This window comes from Hypanus sabinus, chromosome 3 (assembly GCF_030144855.1).
Source record: "Hypanus sabinus isolate sHypSab1 chromosome 3, sHypSab1.hap1, whole genome shotgun sequence".
Taxonomy (NCBI): Eukaryota; Metazoa; Chordata; class Chondrichthyes; order Myliobatiformes; family Dasyatidae; genus Hypanus; species Hypanus sabinus.
The window spans coordinates 173169309-173194621 of NC_082708.1; the positions used below are offsets into that span (position 1 = coordinate 173169309).

Consider the following 25313-nt stretch of genomic DNA (forward strand, 5'->3'; position numbering starts at 1 on the left):
CGGGTATAATAATAATCAATAAGAAATAAGCTCTATCGTTCACTCAGCTCATGCAGGCTCCAGCCATTGGGGACCGCTATGTTGCAATGGTTGGAGAGAGAGAGAGATTTAGAGAAAAACTTGCCGGCTTTCCTTTTAGGATTTCAATCCTCCAGGAGTCTCGTTGTCATGGCCTTTCACTTGTGGCCTCTCCTTTAGCTAAGCCATTCTTCTGTGATGAGCCCACCACCCTGGCAAGGGAGGACGCACACGAGCCCCCCACCGGCTTTTGCTATGAAACGCTGTCACTGGATTTCCAGAGTTTCTCCTGGTGCGTCTAAAGGGGTTGTTCCCCAGACCCTCTTTTATCCTTCCTCACAGAGTCTCAGATATCAATTAGGTTGGGATGATGCAATCCCTCAACCAGACCACTCTGGTTGTCCCCTGAGGGGTTTCAATGAATAGTACAGTACTCAATACACAATTCTGTCTCCAAGAGACAATAGCCATTATCAGTGGTTCCGTTTCATTGAGGCCAGGACACATTCCAAACCCTGTGTATTCTGGACGTCTCTCTCTCTCATTTCCTGGGTCCCAGACCCAAATTAATAGCGATCTTGCGATTCTCAAAAAGGAGGGTGCAACTTTGTACCCTTCGGCCCCTCAGAGTTGCTTCATATTCATTACAATACTAAGGTAGGTGGCGTTGTGGATAATGAAGTAGGTTTTCAAAGTTTGTAGAGAGATTTAGGCCAGATAGAAGAGTGGGCTGAACGATGGTAGATGGAGTTTAATGCTGATAAGTGTGAGGTGCAACATTTTTGTAGGAATAATCCAAATAGGACATACATGGTATTGGTAAGGCCAAATTTGGAGTATTGTGTACAGTTCTGGTCACTGAATTACAGGAAAGATGTCAACAAAATAGAGAGAGTACAGAGAAGATTTACTAGAATGTTACCTGGGTTTCAGGACCTAAGCTACAGAGAAAGGTTGAACAAGTTAGGTCTTTATTCTTTGGAGTGTAGAAAGTTGAGTGGGGACTTGATAGAGGAATTTAAAATTATGAAACGGATAGATAGAGTTGACGTGGTTAGGCTTTTTCCATTGAGCGTAGGGGAGATTAAAACAAGAGGGCATGAGTTGAGAGTTGGGGACTAAAGTTTAAGGGTAACACGAGGGGGAATTTCTTTACTCAGAGAGTGGTAGCCTTGTGGAATGAGCTTCCAGTAGAAGTGGTAGAGGCAGGTTCCGTATTGTTATTTAAAGTAAAATTGGATAGGTATATGGACAGGAAAGGAATAGAGGGTTATGGGCTGAGTGCGGGTCAGTGGGACTAGGTGAGAGTAAGTGTTCAGCACGGACTAGAAGGGCGGAGATGGCCTGTTTCTGTGCTGTAATTGTTATATGGTTATATATTGTTATAAAGTGCTGTGTTCATTCTTTGAAAGCAACTGCCACCTACTGGCAACCTAAAGGCAGTACATTTATTTCAATGCTGTTATCTTTGAGTCAGTTTTTCAATTAAATTGTTTGAACAAGGCTTGAATTTGTTGTTACAAAGTTGTATTGAACACACACACACACGCCTCCCCCCCCCCCGTGCCTGATATCTGCTCAGAATCTTTCCCCTTTGACTTAATTTGTCTTAAGCTGTGTTCACCAGTGAACTGGTCCCAACAACCTGCATTTATCCTGTAGTCCTCTGAACCTGTTCTATTCATGTATTTATCCAAATGATTTCTAAACTTTGCTAATAGGCCTGCCACGACCACTGTTTCTGGTTCTTGCTTGAAGAAACTGTGCTTGATGTTCCTTTTAAATCTTTTACCTTTGATTTTAAACCTATGCCCTCTTGTTTCTAGCACCCTGTCCCTAGTAAAAGACTAGATGCTTTCACCCTGTCTGTGTCCTTCATGATCTTATGTAACTCTATCTGGTCACTTAACAATCTCCTATATTCTGGTGATTGAAGTCCTAGTCTACACAATCTCTCCTTGTAACTCAGGACACATGTCCAGACAACATCTTTGTAAATCTTTTCTGCATTCTTTTTAGTTTCGTAACATTGTTGCTATAGTAGAGCGAGCAAAACTGTGCACAATACTTCAAGTGAGGCCTCACAAACATCTTGTGTAACTGCATGCATCTTTCTAATACTTACATTCAGTGCCCTGACTGATGAAAGCCAGCATGCTAAATACCTTCTTCACTATGCCATCTACTCTGCTCTTGACTTCTGTGTCCATATGTACAGAGAGATTCTCCAAGATACTAATATTCACTACATAAGTTTTAGTCTGGTTTGATCTCCTTAAATGCAATATCTCACATTTATCAGGATTAAAAGTCATTTGCTCACATACCTAACTGATTGAGATCTCCCTGTATTCTCTCATTGGCTATTCTCAGTCCTTACAGACACCACTTTCTACCTGAAACACACTGCTCAGCAGGCTTGCATTTTTGAAGGATGTCATAATTGAGATGTGTGACACATTCACATGTCCACAAACACTGGATTGGAATTGGTTTATTATAGTCACTTGTATTGAGATATAATGCTCAGCATGTCTTGCATAGGGTTTATACAAATCAAAGTATTACAGTACAATGAGCTAGAACAAGTTTTTAAAAATGTGCAAAATAGAAGTAACACCTACAGAGAAAGTGCAGTACAAGTAAGCAATGAGGTGCAAGATCACAATGAGGTAGATTGGAGTCTACATTAGCACATGTGGTCCTTGCCCTTCTGTAAGCATCTGAGACTTTATGAAAAAGAACCACAGCAAAGATAACACCAGCACAACTTCAACAAAAAGCTTCCAAGTCTATTGGAAGGATAAGCAAAGCAAAGTCAGCATGTTCTTTAAGACCAAGATCCCCAGCACAATGGCCGTAATGTCCTAGTCTGTCCCTCCCTAAAGATAGTGGTAAAAAAGTATACTGGCATCCTTATCTTCATCACTAGGGGCATGGTGTATAAGGGTTCCAAGTCATGTTCTTAGTGTGAAAAGATCTCTGTTTAGGCTACAGTTTAAATATTGTATCTAGTTTTGTTGCATTACTACAGGAAGGATATGGAAGTTTTGCAGACATTTCAGAAGAGGTTTACTAGGATGGTGCCTGGGTTAGAGAGCAATAGCATCATAGTGTAACGTGTCCGTAACAGGCCCTTCAGCCTATCGCAGCATCCTCCCTGCAGTCACAGTTGCCTATGTTCAACCGAAAAATCTTCCAAGCCCCTACAAATATACCTATCTAAATGCCTCTTAAATGTCAACATTATACCTGCATTTAAAGAGCAAACAAGAGGAAATCTGCAGATGCTGGAAATTCAAACAACACTATCCCCTTCTCACAATTCCTCCGTCTCCGCCGCATCTGCTCTCAAGATGAGGCTTTTCATTCCAGGACGAAGGAGATGTCTTCCTTTTTTTAAACAAAGGGGCTTCCCGTCTTCCACCATCAACTCTGCTCTCAAATGCATCTCTCCCATTTCCCGCACATCTGCCCTCACCCCATCCGCCCACCACCCCACTCGGGATAGGGTTCCCCTTGTCCTCACCTACCACCCCACCAGCCTCCTGGTCCAACCTATAATTCTCAGTAACTTCAGCCAACGGGATCCCACTACCAAGCACATCTTTCCCTCCCCCCCCCCCTTCTGCTTTCCGCAGGGATCGCTCCCTACGCGACTCCCTTGTCCACTCGTCCCCATCATCCCTTCCCACTGATCTCCCTCCTGGCACTTATCCTTGTAAACGGAACAAGTGCTACACCTGCCCTTACACTTCCTCCATCACCACCATTCAGGGCCCCAGACAGTCCTTCCAGGTGAGGCGTCACTTCACCTGTGAGTCGGCTGGTGTGGTATACTGTGTCCGGTGCTCCCGGTGTGGCCTTATATGTTGGTGAGACCCGACGCAGACTGGGAGACCGTTTCGCTGAACACCTACACTCGGTCCGCCAGAGAAGGCAGGATCTCCCAGTGGCCACACATTTTAATTCCACATCCCATTTCCATTCTGATATGTCTATCCATGGCCTCCTCTACTGTCAAAATGAATCCAAGCTCAGGTTGGAGGAACAACACCTTATATACCGGCTGGGTAGCCTCCAAGCTGATGGCATGACCATTGACTTCTCTAACTTCTGTTAATGCCCCTCCTCCCCTTCTTACCCCATCCCTGACATATTTAGTTGTTTGCCTGTTCTCCATCTCCCTCTGGTGCTTCCTTTCCCTTTCTTTCTCCTGAGGCTTCCTGTCCCATGATCCTTTCCCTTCTCCAGCTCTGTATCACTTTCGCCAATCACCTTTCCAGCTCTTAGCTTCAGCCCACCCCCTCCGGTCTTCTATCATTTCGCATTTCCCCCTCCCCCTACTACTTTCATATCTCTTACTATCTTTCCTTTTGGTTAGTCCTGACAAAGGGTCTCGGCCCGAAACATCAACAGTGCTTCTCTTTATAGATGCTGCCTGGCCTGCTGTGTTCCACCAGCATTTTGTGTGTGTTGTTTGATTATACCTGCATTGTCCCCTTCTTCTGGCTCCTAATTTAAGATACTCAGGACCCTTCGTGTAATGAGTTCCCTCTCGGGTATCTTTTAAATTATTCCCCTTTTATCTGGTATCTGTGCCCTCTAGTTTTAAACTCCAAAATGCTGGGGAAAAGATTGTCTATGATATTTATGCTCCTTAAGGTTTTATAAACTTATTTGAAGTTAACCCTTAACCATTATTCCATAGTGAAAAGGAGTATTGCCTCCTCCAGTCAGGTGAGGCAATGAGTTGCGAAACCCCACCTGTTACGTAAACAGAATAAAACCTACAGCACAATACAGGCCCTTTGGCCCACAAAGTTGTGCTGAACATGCCCCTAACTTAGAAATTACTAGGCTTACCTATAGCCCTGTATTTTTCTAAGCTCCATATACCTATCCAAAAGTTTCTTAAAAGACCCTACCGTATCCACCTCTACCACTGTTGCCGGCAGCCCATTCCACACACTCACCACTCTCTGTGTAAAAAAAACCCCTGACATCTCCTCTGTACCTACTTCCAGCACCTTAAACCTGTGTCCTCTTGTGGCAACCATTTCAGCCCTGGGAAAAAGCCTCTGACTATCCACACGATCAATGCCTCTTATCACCTTATACACTTCTTTCAAGTCACCTTTCATCCTCCGTTGCGCCAAGGAGAAAAGGCTGGGTTCACTCAACCTATTCTCATAAAGCATGCTCCCCAATCCAGGCAACATCCTTGTAAATCTCCTCTGCACTCTTTCTATGGCTTCCACATAACTTCCTGTAGTGATACAACCAGAACTGAGCACAGTATTCCAAGTATTCATTAAGTACCTCTGCTATTTCCTCTAGTTCCATACACACTTCCCCACTGTCACACTTGATAGGTCCTATTCCTTCATGTCTTATCCTCTAGCTCTTCACATACTTGTAGAATGCCTTGGGGGTTTTCCTTAATCCTGCCTGCCAAAGCCTTAAAGCCTTCTCGTGGCCCCTTCTGGCTCTCCTAATTTCCTTCTTAAGTTCCTTCCTGTTAGCCTTATAATCTTCTAGATTTCTAACATGACCTAGCTCTCTGAACCTTTCGTAAGCTTTTCTTTTCTTCTTGACTAGATTTATTACAGCCTTTGTACACCACGGTTCCTGTACCCTACCATAACTTCCCTGTCTCATTGGAACATACTTATGCAGATCTCCACACAAATATCCCCTGAACATTTGCCACATTTCTTCTGTACTTTTCCCTGAGAACATTTGTTTCTAATTTAAGCTTCCAATTTCCTGCTTGATAGTCTCATAATTCCCCTTACTCCAGTTAAACACTTATCTAACTTGTCTGTTCCTATCTCTCTCCAATGCTATTGAAAGGAGATAGAATTATGATCGCCATCTCCGAAATGCTCTCCCACTGAAAGATCTGACACCTGACCAGGTACATTTCCCACTACCAAATCAACTACAGCCTTTCCTCTTGTAGGCTTATCTACATATTATGTGAAGGAACCTTCCTGAACATACCTAACAAACTTCACACCACCTAAACCCCTTGCTCTAGGAAGATACCAATCAATATTTGGGAAATTAAAATCTCTCATCATGACAAGTTATTGACCCCTTCCTGTTCCTAACCTCCACCGACAGAGACTCTGTAGACAATCCCTCCATGGTGTCCACCTTTTCTGCAGCCATGACACTATCTCTGATCAACAGTACCATGCCCCCACCTCTTTTGCCTCCCTCCCTGTCCTTTATGAAACATCTAAAACCCAGCACTTGAAGTAACCATTCCTGTCTCTGAGCCATCCATGTCTCTGTAATGGCCACCACATCACTGATCCACGCTCTAAGCTCATCCGCTTTGTTCACAACACTCCTTGTGTTAAAATAGACACATCTCAAACCTTTGGTCTGAGTGCATCCCTTCTCTATCACCTGCTTATCCTCCCTCTCGCACTGTCTACAAGTTTTCACTATTTGTGAGCCAACCTCCTCTTCCCCAGTCTCTTCAGTTCAGTCTCCACCCCCCAACAATTCTAGTTTAAACTCTCCCCAGTAGCCTTAGCAAACCTCCCGGCCAGGATATTTGTCCCCCGGGGATTCAAGTGCAACCCGTCCTTTTTGTACAGGTCACATCTGCCCCAAAAGAGGTCCCAATGATCCAGAAATCTGAATCCCTGCCCCCTGCTCCAATCCCTCAGCCATGTATTTATCCTTCACCTCATCTTATTTCCATTCTCACTGTCACATGGCACAGGCGGTAATCCCGAGATGCGGGATTACTTTTACAGTCCTGCTTCTCAATTTCCTTCCTAACTTTTTTTTTTCTTTTTTTTCTCTTTTTCAGGACCTCTTTTCTTTTCCTACCTATGTCATTGGTACCAATATGTACCACGACCTCTGGCTGTTCTCCCTCCCACGGCAGGATATCTTGGACACGATCTGAAACATCCTGGACCCTGACGCCTGGGATGCAAACTACCATCCAAATTTCTTTCCTGCATCCACAGAATCGTCTGTCTGACCCCCTAACTATAGAGTCTCCTATCACTTCTACCTTCCTCTTCCTTTCCCTACCCTTCTGAGCCACAGGACCAGACTGTGCCAGAGGCACGGTCACTGTCGCTTCCCCCAGGTAGGCTGTCCCCCCCCAACAGTACTCAAACAGGAGTACTTATTGTCAGGGGGTACAGCCACAGTGGTACTCTCTAGACCTAACTCTTCCCCTTCCCCCTCCTGACTGTGACCCACTTGTCAATCTGCCTATAACTCCTTCCTAGCACCTCCTTGCTCTCCCTGACCAGGTGAAGGTCATCGAACTGCATCTCCAGTTCCCTAACTCGGTCCCTTTGGAGCTGCAGTTCGACACACCTGGTGCAGATATGGCCATCCTGGAGGCTGACACCTACATCTGACACCGAGCACAGAAAACTGGGCTGACACACATACTTCCTCCTTTCTGCAAATAACACTGGTAAATCTACCTTGCCTTGTCCTGTTACCTCCTCAGCCCGTTGAGCCAAACCCTATCACTCTGCTGCCCGCTCTGACACTGCCCACTGGATATGGTGGTCTTCTTTTTAAACCTTTCGCGCTCCACTGGCTGACGTCACATGCCTGCGTAGTCTTGCCTCTCTTTTACCCCGAGTGGTAAAAACTGCCTTGGGTCCGAAAATCAGCCATTCACTCGCAGCCTTCTTGCTCCGAATGGTAGATGGCATTCTTCCTATTCCTTACTGTCCTAAGCTGGAGTAGATGAAGAACCACAAACTTTTGTTTTTCCTGAATTTTGGAGTGTGGTGTTTCTGTAGGCAGTGTAGGAAATAGATTATCAATGGAGTAGTAAAAGTGTGAATTAATATAGGATAGGGTAGAATGTGGATGTCATTGGAGTAATATTGTGGAAATATGGAAATGTTTGTGAATGTGTGTAATAGTATCCAAACGTAGAGATTTCCTGACAAATTTAAGTCAATGAAATTCCCATCTTTGTGTTGGCTTGAAACTAATTAGCAATTGCAGCTATGAAATTTATTATTAATGGCCCATTATCAAGAATTGATATTTTTGAACAGTAAGAGACAGGAACAGTGAGAATTATGGATGGTAATTGTATTTTTTAATATAATATATTAAAATAAAGTGTAAAGATGAATTGCACTTTAAGATTGTCCCTGAGGATTGAAAATTTGGAGAAATATTTTAAATCCAAAAATTATAGTGTTTTAGAGATTATAAAATAGCAGTAAAAATAATGTGACCAATTTTGCAATTTAACTTGTTTTAAAATGCTTCTGTAAGGAAGATAATCTGTCATTTGAAGCTAGGATATAAGAAGGAATTAAGAACACTTTGAAGTATATGTTGAACAAAATTTGCTTGTCTAGATTTGGACTTTGCTTCCCTGAGAAATAGAATATTATTTACCCTATTTATGCTTCTCATAACTTTAAAACACTTCTATTGGGGAGTTCAGAGAGGGGTAGCACCTCTGGGTAAGGGATTTGTCATGTCTATTCTGGGGCAGCTCACTCACGTTTAGTCCCCTTTGGACACTCAGTTCTAACCTCTGACCACAAGTATCTATTTGCCTGTGACAATGGCCACACCTGGTACATCGCTTTTGACAAATCCGCTCAACCAGGTGAGGGTAGCTGGTGGCCTCATACCCTGGTGCAATAGGGACATGTCTGTCCTAGCATGCAAAGTCAACTCTGGCAGACTTGGCGAATGAGATCTACAGAGAGATCCAACGGCCAGGAGGGCAGTTCTGCAATGTTCCATGGAGAGTGAAAGGCATGACAAGGTACAGGAGATACTATGGTCATCCACTGCAAACAAAGAAAACCCCGGTTTATTCATACCACTGGACCTAGGCTTCTGAGGTTGAGAGAGTGGAATTGCCTCAGAGCAGTGGCTTTTCCAAAATGTTGGAAGAACTCAGCAGGTCAGGCAGCATCTATGGAGATGAATAAAAAATTTACATTTTAGGCTGAATCTGATAGGAGAGGAGAGTGGATCATGGGAGTGGGGAAGATATTACTGCAAGTTGGAAAAATTGATGTTCATGCCATTAGCTTGGAGGCTACCTAGATGGAATATGAGGTGTTGCTCCTCTAATCTGAGAGTGGTTTCATTGTGACAGAAGGGGAGGCCATGGATTGCCACGTTGGAATGGAAATGGGGATTTAAAATAAAATGGTTGGCAATCCCACTTTTTGTGAATTATGATTCTTATAATTCTAAGAAATTTTAGAGTGATTACCAACTACTCTTTTTTTGCTACCCAGAATATACAATTAGCAGTCGTGTTTTTCAAGATATGTGACAAACGACAATAGTGCTTGCACTGATCCTTGTGGTACCACCACTGGTTGCCAATTTCAAGTCAGAAAAGCAACCACTGCCTCCTGTTCCCAAGCATATTTGGATGCAGTTTCCCAAAACACCTTAAATCCCATGCTTTTTATCTTTTGGAGCAGCCTGTGATGAAGGACGTCAACTTTCTTATTTCTCTCCTCAAAGATCTCAGTTAGATTTGTGAGCCAGGAATTTCCCCAGTGTAAAGTTATGTTGATTCCTTATAATCAGCCCTTGCCTTTCAAAGTGAAGCATAAACCAAAGTCCCTTAATTTTTTTCCCAGTAATTTCACCACTACTGACATAAAGCCTGTAGTTTCCTAGATTATCAATACATTGAATACAGAATAGTACAGGACAGGAAGAGTTCCTTCACCCCCTGAACTTGTGCTGAAAATGGTAACTATAAACCAGTGTGACTCCAATTTCCTGCTACAGCAAGTTATGGGAGGAAACCAGAGCACCCACTGGGAATCTGTTTGTTCGCAGGGAGAATTTGTGAATTTGAAATTCCACTGAAGATCCGAATTGAATCTGATCACTAGAGCTATGAGCCTGCAGCTCCATGGGTCAACAGAACCCTACATAATTACTCCTCACTTTAACAATGTACTTATATTTCTTTCTTGTCTGCACATGAATTTATTCTTCAAGACCAACAGGACTCTGAACACAATTGGTTTTGGTCTTTTGAGTGCAAAGGATTTGGATCATGTATGTTTAAAAAACTTTTAGCAAGTATTGTCATTGGATATTCTTGTCTGTACAGTGTTTCCCTGCTTTACTGAGTGTTTCCAGCTTTCACTTTTCTTTTTGCTTTTTGATTACTATTAAAGCGAAAATGTTGACATAATAGAGAGGGGGAAATAATTTTAATGCTTTTGTGAAGCTGTGGAATTTATTAGTATAGGCAGTGATTGGAGCAGAAATAAATTCAACTTTCAAAAATAGTTCCATAAAATAGTTTAAAGAAAAGACAAAATGCCTGCTTTATTGTCAGTATTGTTGAGTTTCCTGAGTTTTTTGGTCATCTGGGTGGTATAAGATAGGAACAGGAGTAGGCAACTCAAGCTTGCCCCACTATTCAATGTTATCATGGCTGATTTGAAAGGATCTCATCTTTTCTTCACTAGGATGTTGTCCAGGATGGAATGTTTCAGTTACAAGGAGAGATTGGAGAAACTTGATCTGCTTTCCTTGGAGTAGAAGACGCTAAGGGATAAAGGTCATGATTGAGGCATATAATATTATGAGAAATATAAACAGGGTAGAGAGCAGGAAACTTCCTCAAAATAAGAGCCAAGTAATAGACCTCAGGTAAGGAGTTAAGTGTCGAGGAGATTTGAGGGGGATGTTTTCACTCAGAATGGTGAGAATGTGGAAGATATTACCTGAGAGAGTGATGTAAGTAGAAACCTTAATAGCATGTAAAAAGTGTCTTGATGAGCTCTTGGATTTCCTAGGTATAGATGGGCCTGAGCCATGTTCTGGATATGGGATTCATTTGGATATGAAGGATGACATATCTGGCATGGGTGTGATGGGTCAGATAGCCTTTTTCCATGTTGTGTTGCACGAGAATATAAAATATAGGAGCAGAATTAGGACACTCAGCCCATCAAGTGAGCTACTCCGTACCATTATGGCTGATTTATGATCCCTCTCAACACCATTCTCTTGCCTTCTCCCTATTACTGTTGATGCTCTTATTAATCAAGAAACAATCAACCTCCATTTTAAATATACCCAATGACTTGTCTTCCACAACCATCTGAGGCAATGAATTGCACAGTGGCTTACCCTGTGGCTAAAGAAATTCCTTCTAATCTCTACTCTAAAGGGATGTCCTTTTATTCTGAGGCCCTGCCTAGTTTCCCCCATGATAGAAAACATTGTCTCCATATCCACTCTATCCAAGCTTTTCAAGACACAATAGGTTTCAATGAGATATCCCCTCATTCTTCTAAACTCAAGTGAGTAAAGTCCCAGAACTTCAGACACTCTTCATACTTTTCATTCCTGGGGTCAATCTTGCAAACCTCCTCTGGACCCTCTCCAATGCCAGCACTCCCTTTCTAAATAAGGGACCCAAAACTGCTCTCAATTCTCCATATGCAGTCTGACAAATGCCTTATAAAGTCACAACATTACATTCATGCTCTTATATTCTAGTCCTCTCAAAATGAATGATAATATTGCATTTGTCTTCCTCACCACTGACTCAACCTGCAAGTTAACCTTTAGAATTCCCAAGTCCCTTTGCTCCTCTGATTTCTGAAAAGAAGTGGTTCCAACACATTCTTACAGAACATCATTAGTAACTGGCAGCTAACCGGATAAGGCTCCTTTATTCCCACTGTTTGCATTCTGCCAGTCAGCCATTCTTCTATCTCAGTCTTAATAATATGGTCATATGTCAACACCCAAGTTAAGTTAAAGGGCTGGTTTCTGTACTTCTGTAAAAGTTGTATGATATTATTAAAATTTATTTTGTAAGCATAGTGTTGGGTTATGCATTTAATTTTTCAGCACAGATATAAATAGAATCATGGAAAATGGTTGATATAGAAGGAAAACATTTGATAATGAATGGCCCAGCCTAATGCTAATTTACAGAACTGAATGTATTGCCCTGCTGGTCATGGGTCTTCAAGTGCATTATGGATTATTATTTTCTTTGCTTCCTGTGCTGTAAACTGGAGGAGTAGACCACCCACTGACTGTCAAATCAACTTAATTTCCTTTCCAATAAAATCAATGAAATGAAAATTACACACATTTTGTGAAAGATCATGATCGCTCAGTTAGAAAGCACCCCAGGAACAAAAAGTAGAAATTAAACAAGCTGTGCAAGTGAACAACTGATTGTTATGTACTTGATATCTCTCAGTATCCATCTTTAATCTGTTATTGCTATTTTCAGAAAAAGATGTGTCCTATAAACTAATCGTCGAAGGAAATTTATCGTTATTTAACCTTTATTTTTTCAGCCAGAGAATAGTGATTCAGCTGTAGAGGCCAAGTCATTAGAAATATTTAACGCAGAGGTTGATAGCTTCTTGATTTGTCAGGGTATGAAGGGATACAGGGAGAAGACAGGAGATTGTGGCTGAGAGGGAAATGGATCAGCCATGATGAAGTAGCAGGACAGACTCGATTAGCCAAATGACCTAATTCTGCTCCTGTATCTTTTGGTCTTAACTCAATCCACACATGTTCCAATAAGTTTAGTTGGATTTCTAACAAAGCAAGAAGTCAATTTTATATGCCCAGCTATTCCCAAGACGTAGATCTGTAGAAATTACACCGTGCCATTCTGTACATTCCCCACTAACCCATCCAGAAACATTTGTTTCTGTAAACGTATGTTTTTCCCTTTTCCAAAATCTTTGATACTTTTCTATTAAACTGTCTATTTCGTGAGTTTTGAATGATGTACAATGTTTTCTATATGATTTACTATGTTGCCTATTGCCACTATAGGTCAATGGCAGATGCAATCTCAATGGCTCTTCACATGGCTTTAGACCACCTGAACAACACAAACACCTGTGTCAGGATGCTGTTCATCGACTATAGCTCAGCATTTAATACGATCATTCCCACAATCCTGATTGAGAAGTTGCAGAACTTGGGCCTCTCACCTCCCTCTGCAATTCATCCTCGGTTTCCTATCCAGAAGTCCACAATCTGTGCGGATTGGTGATAACATATCCTCCTTGTTGACATTCAACACTGGCACACTTTGGGTGTGTCCTTAGCCCACTGCTCTACTCTCTATATACACATGACTGTGTGGCTAGGCATAGCTCAAATATCATCTATAAATTTGCTGATGATACAGCCATTGTTGGTAGAATCTCAGGTGGTGATGAGAGGGCTTACAGGAGTGAGATATGCCAACTAGTGGAGTGGTGCTGTTGCAACAACCAGGCGTTCAATGTCAGCTCTGATTGTCAGTTCTGACAGGCTGCATCACTCTCTGGTATGGGGGAGCTACTGCACAGGACAGAAAGAAGCTGCAGAGGGTTGTAAATTTAGTCAGCTCCATCTTGGGTACTAGCCTACAATGTAGCCAGGACATCTTCAGGGAGCAGTGTCTCAGAAAGGCAGCATCCATTATTAAGGATGTCCAGCACCCAAGGCATGCCCCTTTCTCACTGGTACCATCAGGTAGAAGGTACAGAAGCCTGAAGGCAAACACTCAGTGATTCAGGAACAGCTTCTTCCCCTCTGCAATCCGATTTCTAAATGAACATTGAACCCCAGGGGCACTACCTTTTTTCAATATACAGTATTTCTGTTTTTTGTACTTTTTTAATCTATTCAATATATGTATACTGTAATTGATTTACTTATTTGTTATTTTTAAAATTGTATTTATTAGTATTATTATTTTTTCTCTTGTATATTATGTATTGCATTGAACTGCTGCTGTTAAGTTAACGAATTTCACGTCACATGCCGGTGATAATAAACCTGATTCTGATTCTGATTTCCCCTCACAGAAGCTATTTAGAAAACATGCAATGCATGCTTTATTGACTGGTTCAAAATTAAAATTCTAAACTTTGTATGTAGATGGAACGTAGAACAGTATATTGCAGGAACAGACCCTTCAGACCAGAATATTGTGATGAATTAATTTAATTAGTATTTAAAAACCCAACTAAACCAATCTCTTCTGCCTGCACAATGTCCATATTCTTCCATTTCTTGCACGTTGGTGTGCCTAAACTCAGAGCTTTGATTGCCTTTACCGTATTTGCCTCTGCCACCATTTCAGGCAGCATATTCCAGGCACCCAATGCACTCTATGTTTTAAAAAAACATAATCTTCTTCAAACTTACCTCTTCTCGCCTTCCAATGTTAGATATTTCAACTTCGGGGAAAAAGGAACTAGCTGTCTAATCTGTATCTCTTATAACCTATAGATGTCTGTCAATTTTCTGTCAGTCTCTGCTGTTCCAGAGAAACAATACAAGTTTCTCTATTCTCTTCTCCCAGCACATGTGCTCTATTCCAGGCAGCATTCTGGTAAATCTTTTCTGCACTCTCCAAAGGATCCAAGTTGTCTCTCTAATGGGACAGTCAGATGCAAATGCAATACTCCAGATGCAGTATAACTGCATTTGAATTTAATAAAGCTACGGTATAACTTCCTGACTCTTGAAATTTCCTCAACTATTAAAGGCAAGCATTCCATATGCCTTCTTTGCCACACACTATATCTATATAGCCACTTTCAGGGAGCTATGGACTTGGATCCCAAAATTCCTCTGCACATCAATACTGTTACATTTGATCTCAAAAAATGGCAACACTTCACATTTGGCCAGGTTAAACTACAATTGTCATTTTCCTGCCCATATCTATAACTGATCTATATTCTGCTGTATCCTTTGTCAGTCTTCTATGCCACTGACAACACCACCAATCGTTGTATCATCTGCAGACTTACTAACCCACTCATACATGTTTTCATCCAGGTCATGTGTACTGAATTCTGAATCCAAACAGTCAATTTATCCTATGTACCTCCCTCGTCAAATGCCTTACTTAAATCCATGTAGACAATATCCAGAGTTCTGCCTTTGTCAGTTACCTTCATCACTTCCTCCAAAAATTCAGTCAAGTTTGTAAGATGTGACTTGCCCTGCGCAAAGTCATGACAACTGTCAATAACTGGGCCATGGTTTTCCAATGCTCATAAATCTTATAGGTCTATAGGTTCCAAGGTTATCCCTATTTGCCTTTTTGAATAATATAACAATATTAGCTATACGTCAGTCCTCCAGGACTTCACCTATGGCTATAGAGGACACTACGGTATTGATTAAGGCCCTAGCAATCTTAGCTGTTGTTGCTCTCGATAATCTGGGGTACATTCTGTAAGGTCCTGGAGATTTATCCACCTTAATGTTCCTTAAGTGACCAAAACTAAGCCTTGATATACCCTAGCAAATTAACATGGTTCTCACTGATCTCCCTTGTCCTTTATCCTTAAGTAATCCTACTCTAGTTATTTTCTTGCACTTGATGTATGTATATGGGGATACTCTTAATCCTATTTATCAAGGACTTTTTATGACTCCTGGCTTTCCTAATTGCCTTCCTCGGTTCTTAGCTTTCCTCTTTATAATTCTCAAAGACTTTGTTTGATTTCAGCTTACCAATGTTTCTTTTTTCTTCTGACTAACTTCAGTACCTCTTTCAACATCCAAGGCTCCCTCAGCTTGCTATCCTTGTCTGTCCTTATTGGAACAGACTTGTCTTGTACTCTATTTCCTCCACAAATCAGATGTGGACTTAGCCAAAAACAGATGTTCCTAATGAACTCTCCCTGGTCGCTGCCTAATATTCTTCACTTGGTAAACTGCTATGTAAAGTTAGATTACATGTTTTTTGGTTCCAGCATTTTGGTTACCCATGACTTTGGTATCAGTTAATCATTGTCTTACCAGTTTATTTTTCAGTGCTTTTCTAGACCTTTTATCGTGAGCTGATTAATTGATATCATCTGTGCATCTTGTTTCTTATTTTCCTGTCATCCTTCCTCTAATTCTGATAGATAATAGTTGTTAATAGTATTATCAATGCCAGGTCCCTTAGCATCAATGTTCTGGGTGTGGAGGTGGTGGGTGATGGGGGAATAGAGGTGATAGATAATTGGAAATTCTGTTACTTGCGGTCTTCCATCCTAGTCACATATCTCCTTGGATTGCTAATTATCTCTCTATTTAGAAGCATAGAAACATAACAAACCTACAGCACAATACAGGCTGTAGTGTTCTCATACAGGTATAAGAACTCTGAACTAAACACCGAGGTAAACTGTAGTCAATGCAGGCACAATCACAGTAACATTAACCATTTACTGTTCACTCTTCCAGATTAACGTATGCTGAAAACTGTTGATAAAACAATACAAAATATATACAGTATTTGTTTCCTTCTTGGCATCAAATTTACATCATAAATACTTGTAGAAGTAAAACTACAACAAACTATATTACATTAAAGTCTCATTGACGTACAACATACAGTCAGAATCTACCTATGCCATCAACAGGCTTTAAATACACTTCCACAAACTATCCAGTAATGTTTTCAATAGCACAAGAAAATAAACTTTATCAACTGTCATTACTTTTAACAGAATCAGTGTTAACATTTTTTCTTCAACATATCGATTATCTTATGAACTTACAGTGTTGCTTCTATGGTGTTTCTTAGCAAGTAGAATGAAAACTTTTCTCGTGCTGATCCTGCACACACAAGCCCCCTCCTTCCCATTTCTCCAAACTGGTATTTACTCACAAGTCAAGTCAAGTCAACTTTTATTGTCATTTCGACCATAACTGCTGGTACAGTGCATAGTAAAAATGAGACAATGTTTTTCAGGACCATGGTGTTACATGACACAGTACAAAAAACTAGACTGAACTACGTAATAAAAAAAAACAGAGAAAGCTACAGTAGACTACAGACCTACACTGGACTGCATAAAGTGCACAAAAACAGTGCAGCCATTACAATAAGTAATAAACAGGACAATAGGGCAAGGTGTCAGTCCAGGCTTCGATGCTGCGATGCGTCACAGACAGTGAATTTACTTTCAACAAACTTAACATTAACTAGAAAATAGTTGCAAACAAATTACTAAAGCAAAAACATAATAAAGTTAAACAAATGCTGTAAGGGCAACCTTTGTAAGGTCACTATGAACGTGATACAAAACTTTAGTCTCCAGATCAGTCCTTAGGTAGAAGTAGAATGACTTCTGCAACTGGCCTTTGGTAAGTTTTCACATCATCTTGGTCAAAAGTTTTCAACTCAACCTTCCTGATGTGACCATCCCTACCAGGGAATGTAGCAGTGATTCTGGCCATTGGCCAGCAGTTGTGGGCGATCTGCTTGTTCCTGAGCAGGACTAAATCTCCAACTTGAAGATTCCTGCGAGGTTCTGTCCACTTTTGTCTGTGTTGCAACAAAGGTAGATATTCATGGCTCCAACGGGATCAGAACTGATTTGCGAGAGCCTGAACCTATCTCCATTGCTTTGTGTACAAATCCTTATCTGAGAAGTCCCCAGGTGTAGGGGGAACTTCTGCCTTCTGCGTAAGGAGCATTGATGGCGAGAGTATGAATGGGCTTTCTGGGTCAGAAGACACAGGTAGGAGTGGCCATGCATTTATAATAGCTGTGACCTCTGCCATTAGTGTGCACAGTACTTCATGAGTCAGTCAGGTGCATTGCTGCAAAAACATTGAATCCAGGATCCTTCTGGCGATACCAATCGTCCGCTCCCATGAGCCTCCCGTGTGAGAGGTGTGTGGTGTATTGAATTCCCAGTTGCATCCCTGCTCACTGAGGTACCTTTGCACCGTTTTGTCCATCCTGAGCTCCTTGGACGCTCCAACAAAATTCGTGCCACAATCAGACCTTAACCGTTTTGCAGGGCTTCTTAGTGCAAAGAAATGTCTGAGAGTGTTAATGCAGCTGAAAGTATCCAAAGATTTGATGACCTCACTGTGCACCGCTCTCGAACTCATGCAGCTGAACATGATGGCCCACTGTTTGCTCTCTGCTTGTCCTCGGCTAGTGCGTCTAGTGATGATAGTCCAGGGACTAAATACATCGAGCCCCACATATGTAAAAGGAGAGCAGGGAGGTGGGAGGTCCATCATACGTTGAACTTCAAGCTTCCCTTGCAGTTTCCTGCAGGTTACACATCTGTGGAGTACTGAGTTGATCAGTGTTTTGCCTCCTAAGATCCACAGTCCTGCTGCCCTGACTGCTCCCTCCATTAGGTGACGGCCCTGATGCCTTACCTGTTCAAGGTGATTTGCGAGTAAGCAGTAAGGACACGTGGCTGTCTTTGGGCAGGATTACTGGGTTCTTTTCTGCAGCTGAAAGGTGAGAGTGTATAAACCGGCCTCCAATGCAAATGAGATTGTTCTTCAGGATCGGGTTGAGTTTCCTCAAAGGGCTGTCCTTTGGTATTGATTTATTAGCTTGGAGGGCTGAAAACTCCCTTGCAAGAGCTGCTCTTTGAATTGCTTTGAGGATGACGTCCTTTGCCTGAGACAATTCATCCACAGTGCGAGGTAAGTTACATTTGTGCCATACCTTGCATTTACTATTTCGGAATGAGTGTTTGTGGGATCTTGTCATGTGAATGAGGAACGCAAGTCCTCTCACCAAGGAATTCAAAGTGGAGAACCGCTGAAAGCGTTTGGTGGTACATATTGATTCTTCCAGGTAGGTGACTTCTGTTTGTATTTGCGGCCGAATTTCTGGGTCTCTTTCGGGTTTGATCAGCTCAAAAGTCTCGCTCATTTGAGTTTTTTCCGTTGGTGGCTGATACAGGAAGGGGGGTCTGGTGAACCAGGAAGTCTGCGCCAGACGGGATGCAGGTAAGGATCTCGATGCATGGTCTGCAGGGTTATCTTCTGTACGTACATAATGCCATTGTTCAGGCTTTGATGACAGGCGGATACGTTGAACTCTATTATGAACGTACACGTAGACAAGTTTTGATTTATTATAAATATAACCAAGTACTACTTTGCTATCTGTGTAGAACTTGGTGTCATCCAGCTCTAGTGTAGCTCGTCCTGGATAAGATTTGCCATTTCCACAGCCAGGACAGCTGCGCACAGTTCAAGCCTTGGAATTGTCGGCTCGGACTGAGGAGCGAGTTTCACCTGACCAGTTACAAATCCTACTTCAACTTGACCATCCTTCCCAACTACTTTCAAGTGAGCCACAGCACTGATGGTTGATGCATCCGAAAACACGCACAATTCTCTGTGCGCTGCCTCGGTGAGTGAGGTCGCAGTGTACCTATGTGGGATATGAAGCTGTTTTAGATCTTGAAGTGAATCTCTCCAAGCCTCCCATCTGCTTAGCTTGTCTTCTGGTAGAGGAGTATCCCAGTCGGAGAGCTCAGAAGTAAGTTCTCTGAGAAGGACTCTTCCCTGGATCGTAACTGGCGCCAGTAGACCCAAGGGATCGAAAACACTGTTGACAGTGGAGAGAACTCCACGGCGGGTGAATGGCTTGATCACGGTCAGCACAGAGAACGTGAATGTGTCAGTTGTAATCTCCCAAAGGAGGCCCAAACTCCTTTGTGTGGGTATGGTTTCTTTGTCTAGATCTAGGTCCTTGATTACTGGAGCACAGTCATCATGTGGAAAGGCCTCCACGACTGCCTGACAGTTTGATGCGAACTTGTGTAAGCAGAGATTTGACTCAGCAAGTGAGGCTTGTGTTCATCGGAGCAGGTCGATTGCTTCGTCTTTGAAGACCTTGGTGTCCATTATTTTTAAGAAGATGGTATCTTGTGCTGATGGAACAAGTTTATTATCATGCTCAGTTTGAGCGAAGACTGACTGTCCCAGCGTCTTGTCGGTTACTTTAATACACTTGTTGAAGCCTTGTTGTGCTTCCTTGATACACATGAAGCTTGTGCAGGGTTGAATAATTGAATGGCGGCCACTCTCTAGCACATTGGTCTTGAGTGTGCTAACTGTCGGTTTGTGTACATTGCCACGGCACACCTCTCCTATCACCACCCAGCACAGATCCAGGCGTTGGGCAAAAGGAGGTGTCATGTGGTCCATTGACCTGCTGCCTGACCTTGTGCACCTGGAGAAAGTCTCTTCCGAGTAGCAGGAGTATTTCTGCTTTTGGATCCAGTTCTGGGATGTGCTTGGGGATGTGGCTGGTGTAGCACTGTGCTTGGCAAATTTCATTGCACTCTAAGAGCGGAGGGAGATGGATGACAGCTTTACCATCCAGCGACTCGAGCTGGAAGCCTTCTGCCTTCCTGCCATATGTTTTTACGCTGCAAGTTCTAAGGTAGTATGGGAACTGATTTCTCTCTACGTTGAACAAGTCGAAGAACTCTGGTCTGACTAGTGAGCGATTGCTCTGGTCATGCAGAATTACATAGGCTTTGATGGCCTTGTCTTTGGCACCCTTAGGGTATTCCTTAGTGAGGCAGATCTTTGAGCAAGAATGGCTTGACTGACCTTGAATGCAAAGTTCTCCAAATGGAAGTTTGTCCACGATTGGTCTAATTCCGTATGAAGAATCTAGATATGACAGGCCTGTTAAATAGCCATCTTCTTTAGCGCCTTCAATCTCCATGAGTAGAGCTCCGAGTTCTCTTAGCTTAGTGTGGTCCTTGGCTGCCACCTTAGGAAAATATTCCAGATGTTGAAATAGCGCCATTTCAATAATTTCAGGGGCTGCATAGCACTCCTGAAGTCTCTCCCATGCTTTGCGTAAGGCTAGCTTGGGGTTGTTGATGTACACTGAACGTATGTGTCTCACCTGTTTGCATGATTCTTTTCCCAGCAATTTTTTTGTAAGATCCAACTCTGGGTTGCTTCGAGCTGGACTCCACTGGTAGCGTTGGCAAATGAGGAGTACCATGCATGGTCATTTTTGGGCTTATCATCAAACTGGTATAGGCCTGAAGTGACGAGATCTCGTTGTGCTAAATACTGTGCCATGGGTTCAACTGCAAGTGGCACACTGGCTGGGGGAATATGTTGGCGGGCATATGACTGAGGGTGTACGTTCTTTAAGGGATTTGCTGTTCTGACTTCAGCCTTTGCCTCTTCTCTCGCCAAATCTGGTAAGTTTGGTGTCAAGGAGTATTTGTCGTCAGCCCTTTCGTTCTCGATTTCATCGCAAAGTTGCAAGCATGAATTGTCTTCCTCAGATGGATGCGATGCAATTGGGCTTCTCTTTGACTCCTCATGAAATAGGACGTTAGCAAGTAAGTATGGATAGGAAGAACGAATCTTCAGGTCCATTTGAGATCGGATGTATTCGCTAGTGCATTCCAATCTGGTCCTTTCTGAAGTAGATTTTATTTAATCTAGAACATGCATTTCTTCAGCATTTTCTAATATTTCTGCTTCCACCCTGGCAGCATCGGCTTCTCGGCATAGTGCCAGCACTTCTAACTCTGTTTCTATCCTTACCTTTGCCAACTGGTTTTCGGCTTCTCTGGCAGCCTCTTCCCTTTCTCTGGCAGCCTTTTCCATTTTCAATTTTGCTTCCTGTTCGGCGTACGACACTTGCACCTTGGCGGTTTCTGCTTTAGCTCTTGCGTGGGCAGCCTTATTTGTTGATGCCCTACTGCTCCTGGCATTGGATGGTAATGATTTGACACTTGATCACGTGGCCATTGTACCACTTGTCGAAACACCTGGTGATGCTGCCTTTTCGTTGTAGTGTTCTCGTACAGGTGTAAGAACTCTGAACTAAACACCGAGGTAAACCATAGTCAATGAAGGCAGGATCACAGTAAGTTTAACCATTTACTGTTCACTCTTCCACATTAACGTATGGTGAAAACTGTTAGTAAAACAATACAAAATGTATACAATATTTGTTTCCTTCTTGGCATCACATTTACATCATAAATACTTGTAAAAGTAAAACTACAACAAACTATATTATATTGAAGTACAACATACAGTCAGAACCTACCTACGCCATCAACTGGCTTTAAATACACTTCCCACAAACCATCCAGTAACGCTTTCAATAGCACAAGAAAATAAACTTTATCAACCGTCATTACTTTTAACAGAATCAGCATTAACATTTTTACTTCAACATATCGATTAACTTATGAACTTACGGCATTGCTTCTATGATGTTTCTTAGTGCATAGAATGAAAACTTTTCTCACTTATCCTGCACACACAAGTCCCCTCCTTCCCATTTCTCCAAACCAGTACTTACCCACAAGATGTGGCGAAACCGGGTGTGACGTCATTGCATGCCACGATACATCACAGTGAATTTACTTTCAACAACCTTAACTTTAACTAGAAAATAATTACAAACGAATGACTAAAGCAAAAATGTAATAAAGCTAAACAAATGCCTTAAGGGCAACACACAGGCCCTCTAGCCCACAAAGCTGTGCTGAACATGTCCGTACCTTAGAAATTACCTAGAGTTGCCCATAGCCTTCTATTTTCCTGAGCACCATGTACCAAGAGTCTCTTAAATGACCCTATCCTATCTGCCTTCACCACTGTTGTTGGCAGCCCATTCCGTGCACTCACAACTCTCTGTGTAAAAAAAAAAAACTTACCCTTGACAATCTCCTCTGTACCTGCTTCCAAGCACCTTAAAACTGTGCCCTCTCATGCTAGCCTTTTCAGCCCCTGGAAAAGGCCTCTGACTACCCACATGATCAATGCCTCTCATCATCTTGTACACCTCTATCAGGTCACCTCCATCCTCCGTCGCTCCAAGGAGAAAAGGCCGAGTTCACTCAATCTATTCTCATAAGGCATGCTCCCCAATCCAGGCAACATCCTTGTAAATCTCCTCTGCACCCTTTCTATAGTTTTTACATCCTTCCTATCATGAGGCGACCAGAACTAAGCACAGTACTCCAAGTAGGGTCTGACCAGGGTCCTACATAGCTGCAACATTACCTCTCGGTTCCTAAACTCTATCCCACGATTGATGAACATCAATGCACCATATGCTTTCTTAACCACAGAGTCAACCTGCGCAGCAGCTTTGAGTGTCCTGTGACTCATTTAATTCTGTTTTAAATGCTGCTGTAAGGCAACACTTTCAAAAGAAGAATTATTGTGGTTTAAGAACGTGACTTGTCGCCACATTTTCATGGTATCTAGTGATGTGTAATAAATCTCGGTGCAGGTTAAAAGGTTGGCAGAACATTGTGGGTTAAAGAGCCTGTACTGTGCTGTACTGTTCAGTGTTCTAAATGTTGGCTTTTCCAGCAGCATCCAAATCTTGACAAATTACTGAACAAAAAAAGGTGTAAATTATGTTGTATTTGCAAGAAATTGTTTTAAACGTTGTAGGAAGAGCTTCCTCTGAACAACAGTGAGAAGAATTAATTCCATTAAGACTACAAAGGAACAGTTTTAAACAGTTATACTTATTGTTTATTGCCTTGAGCACCATGGAATCATTTGCCACTTTGGTATTGATTGCATTGGTTTGAGAGAGGGCTTATGTATAATTATCCTTTACAGGAATGTTGGCTGAGGGATAAATAACAGTACATATAAGGGTACAAATTCTCTATTCTTAGAACTTTATTATTGGTTGAAAGGCATGAGAATCTCAAGCTATGTCCACACTAGACCGGATAATTTTGAAAATGCTGGTTTCACGTAAAACCGATAGGTGTCCACACCAAGCGCTTTTGAAAATACCTCCATCCACATTAAAATGGGTATTTGGGTGAATCCCTCCTACTGGGCAAGTGCAGGACACATCTACAGAAAACAAATGACATGTTTGGTGTCGAATCTCACAGTGAAAGTGCGCGTTTGTGCAGTTACAGACTAGAAAAACTTAAAAGGAAATTGCCAAATGACGGACAGCTGTTGGCTCTCGCACAGGGTGACTTAAAACTATAAAAAAAACAAATACTGAAGCGTATGGAGGCAACTGACAGGGAGTTCATGGACAGTATGACCTACCTGACGACGAACATTGAAAAACTAACTGTTGCATTAATAAAACACCTTGTTAAGTGTTTAAAACATGTCTGCATCAGTGTTATCTTGTATTTCCATACAATGTTACATTTGGCTGTTAGACATCTATTGTCAGTGAAGTACTTGCATAAATAGGTAAACCACCTTCATACAAGCAAGGACAGAAAACAGAACAAAGTGAGTATACTTACTTATTCAGTAAGTTATGGGTCAAAGTATTTGGTGAGTACAATTCTAACGCTTCTGGCTTCAGTCTTGTTGCCATCTGTTCTGAAATTGTTAGGTTGCATTCAAGAAAACAATGAAATGCCGCCATCTGTTCCGGCACGTCATGACAGTGTTTCAAAAAATATCCGGTTACCCTGTCCGCGTTACTATGTCCAACTGGTGTTTTCAAATTTACACACTCTGGAAGTCGTTTTAGAAAAGCTCATTTTTTGGGAGAGGAAAACGCAGTTTCAGTGTGGATGGAGGGTCAAAACGAAGAGAAAAAGCTTTGATTACGGATTTATCAGGTCTAGTGTGGACGTAGCCTAGTTTAATTTCTTAATGAGAGTATATCTTGGAACATAGAGCTGTACAGCACCAGAACTATGATCCAATCTGCTTTCATTTAGTTTATATCCCTCCTTCCCCTGTTTATTCACCTGGCTGTCTAAACACTTTTTAAATACTGTTATCATAGCTGATTTCCCAGGTAGTATGTTCTAGGCACCGACCATTCTCTGTAAACAAAAATACTTGACTTATAAATCTAGTTTAATGTTCAATTTCTCACCTTTAAACTTTGAAAGTGACTCGTGGGATAATACTATGACTAGATCATGATTTGAAAGCAATCTGCTACATCAGCCTTTTTGAGCTTCTGAACATTAAGGTTCTGTAAAATGACCTGCTGTTTTAACTTCAGTACAATACAATGCATAGCTGCTGCTATATTGTTCATTTAACACAAATGATCAAAAGCAAATGGCTCCCCAGTTAGACAATATTTCACAGAGGTACAACCTTGAGGCTAACCAAAAACCTTCGATAAGGTTCCACCTGGTATGCTGCTTGGAAGGTTAGCTCAGATGGACCTAGAGACAGCTAGCTGATTGGATAAACAATTAGCTTAATGGTAGAAAGCAGCCAGTGAGGGTGGAAGGTTGTTTTTCAGACTGGAGGCCCGTGTCTAGTGGTATACCCCAGGGCCATTGTGGTTTGTCATTAACATGAACAATTTGGCTATTACTGTACAGGCCAAGGTGAGTAAATTTACTGATGATATGAAATAAGGTACTTTAGTGGATACTGAAGAATACATTTAAAATTATAGGTGGATCTTGATCAGCTGAATAAGTGGGGTGAGACAAGGCAAATAGAGCTTAATTCAGATGAGTGCAACTGTGTTGCATTTTGGAAAGTCAAATCCACGTAGGGCTTTC

At 42.0% G+C, this 25313-nt stretch overlaps 1 protein-coding gene across 3 annotated transcripts in view; it reads left to right on the forward strand.

Annotated features, from left to right (window-relative positions):
* ctnna2 (catenin (cadherin-associated protein), alpha 2) overlaps nucleotides 1-25313 on the forward strand; it is a 1188004-nt gene that overhangs the window by 177619 nt on the left and 985072 nt on the right. The window contains exon 1 of one of the 3 annotated variants that reach the window (XM_059963427.1): nucleotides 25101-25133. The exons of the other annotated variants lie outside the window; for them this stretch is intronic. Within the exon in view, the coding sequence (XP_059819410.1) occupies nucleotides 25101-25133 (33 nt within the window). Of the gene's footprint in view, nucleotides 1-25100; nucleotides 25134-25313 lie in introns of those variants that run through there. 3 annotated transcript variants of the gene reach the window in all.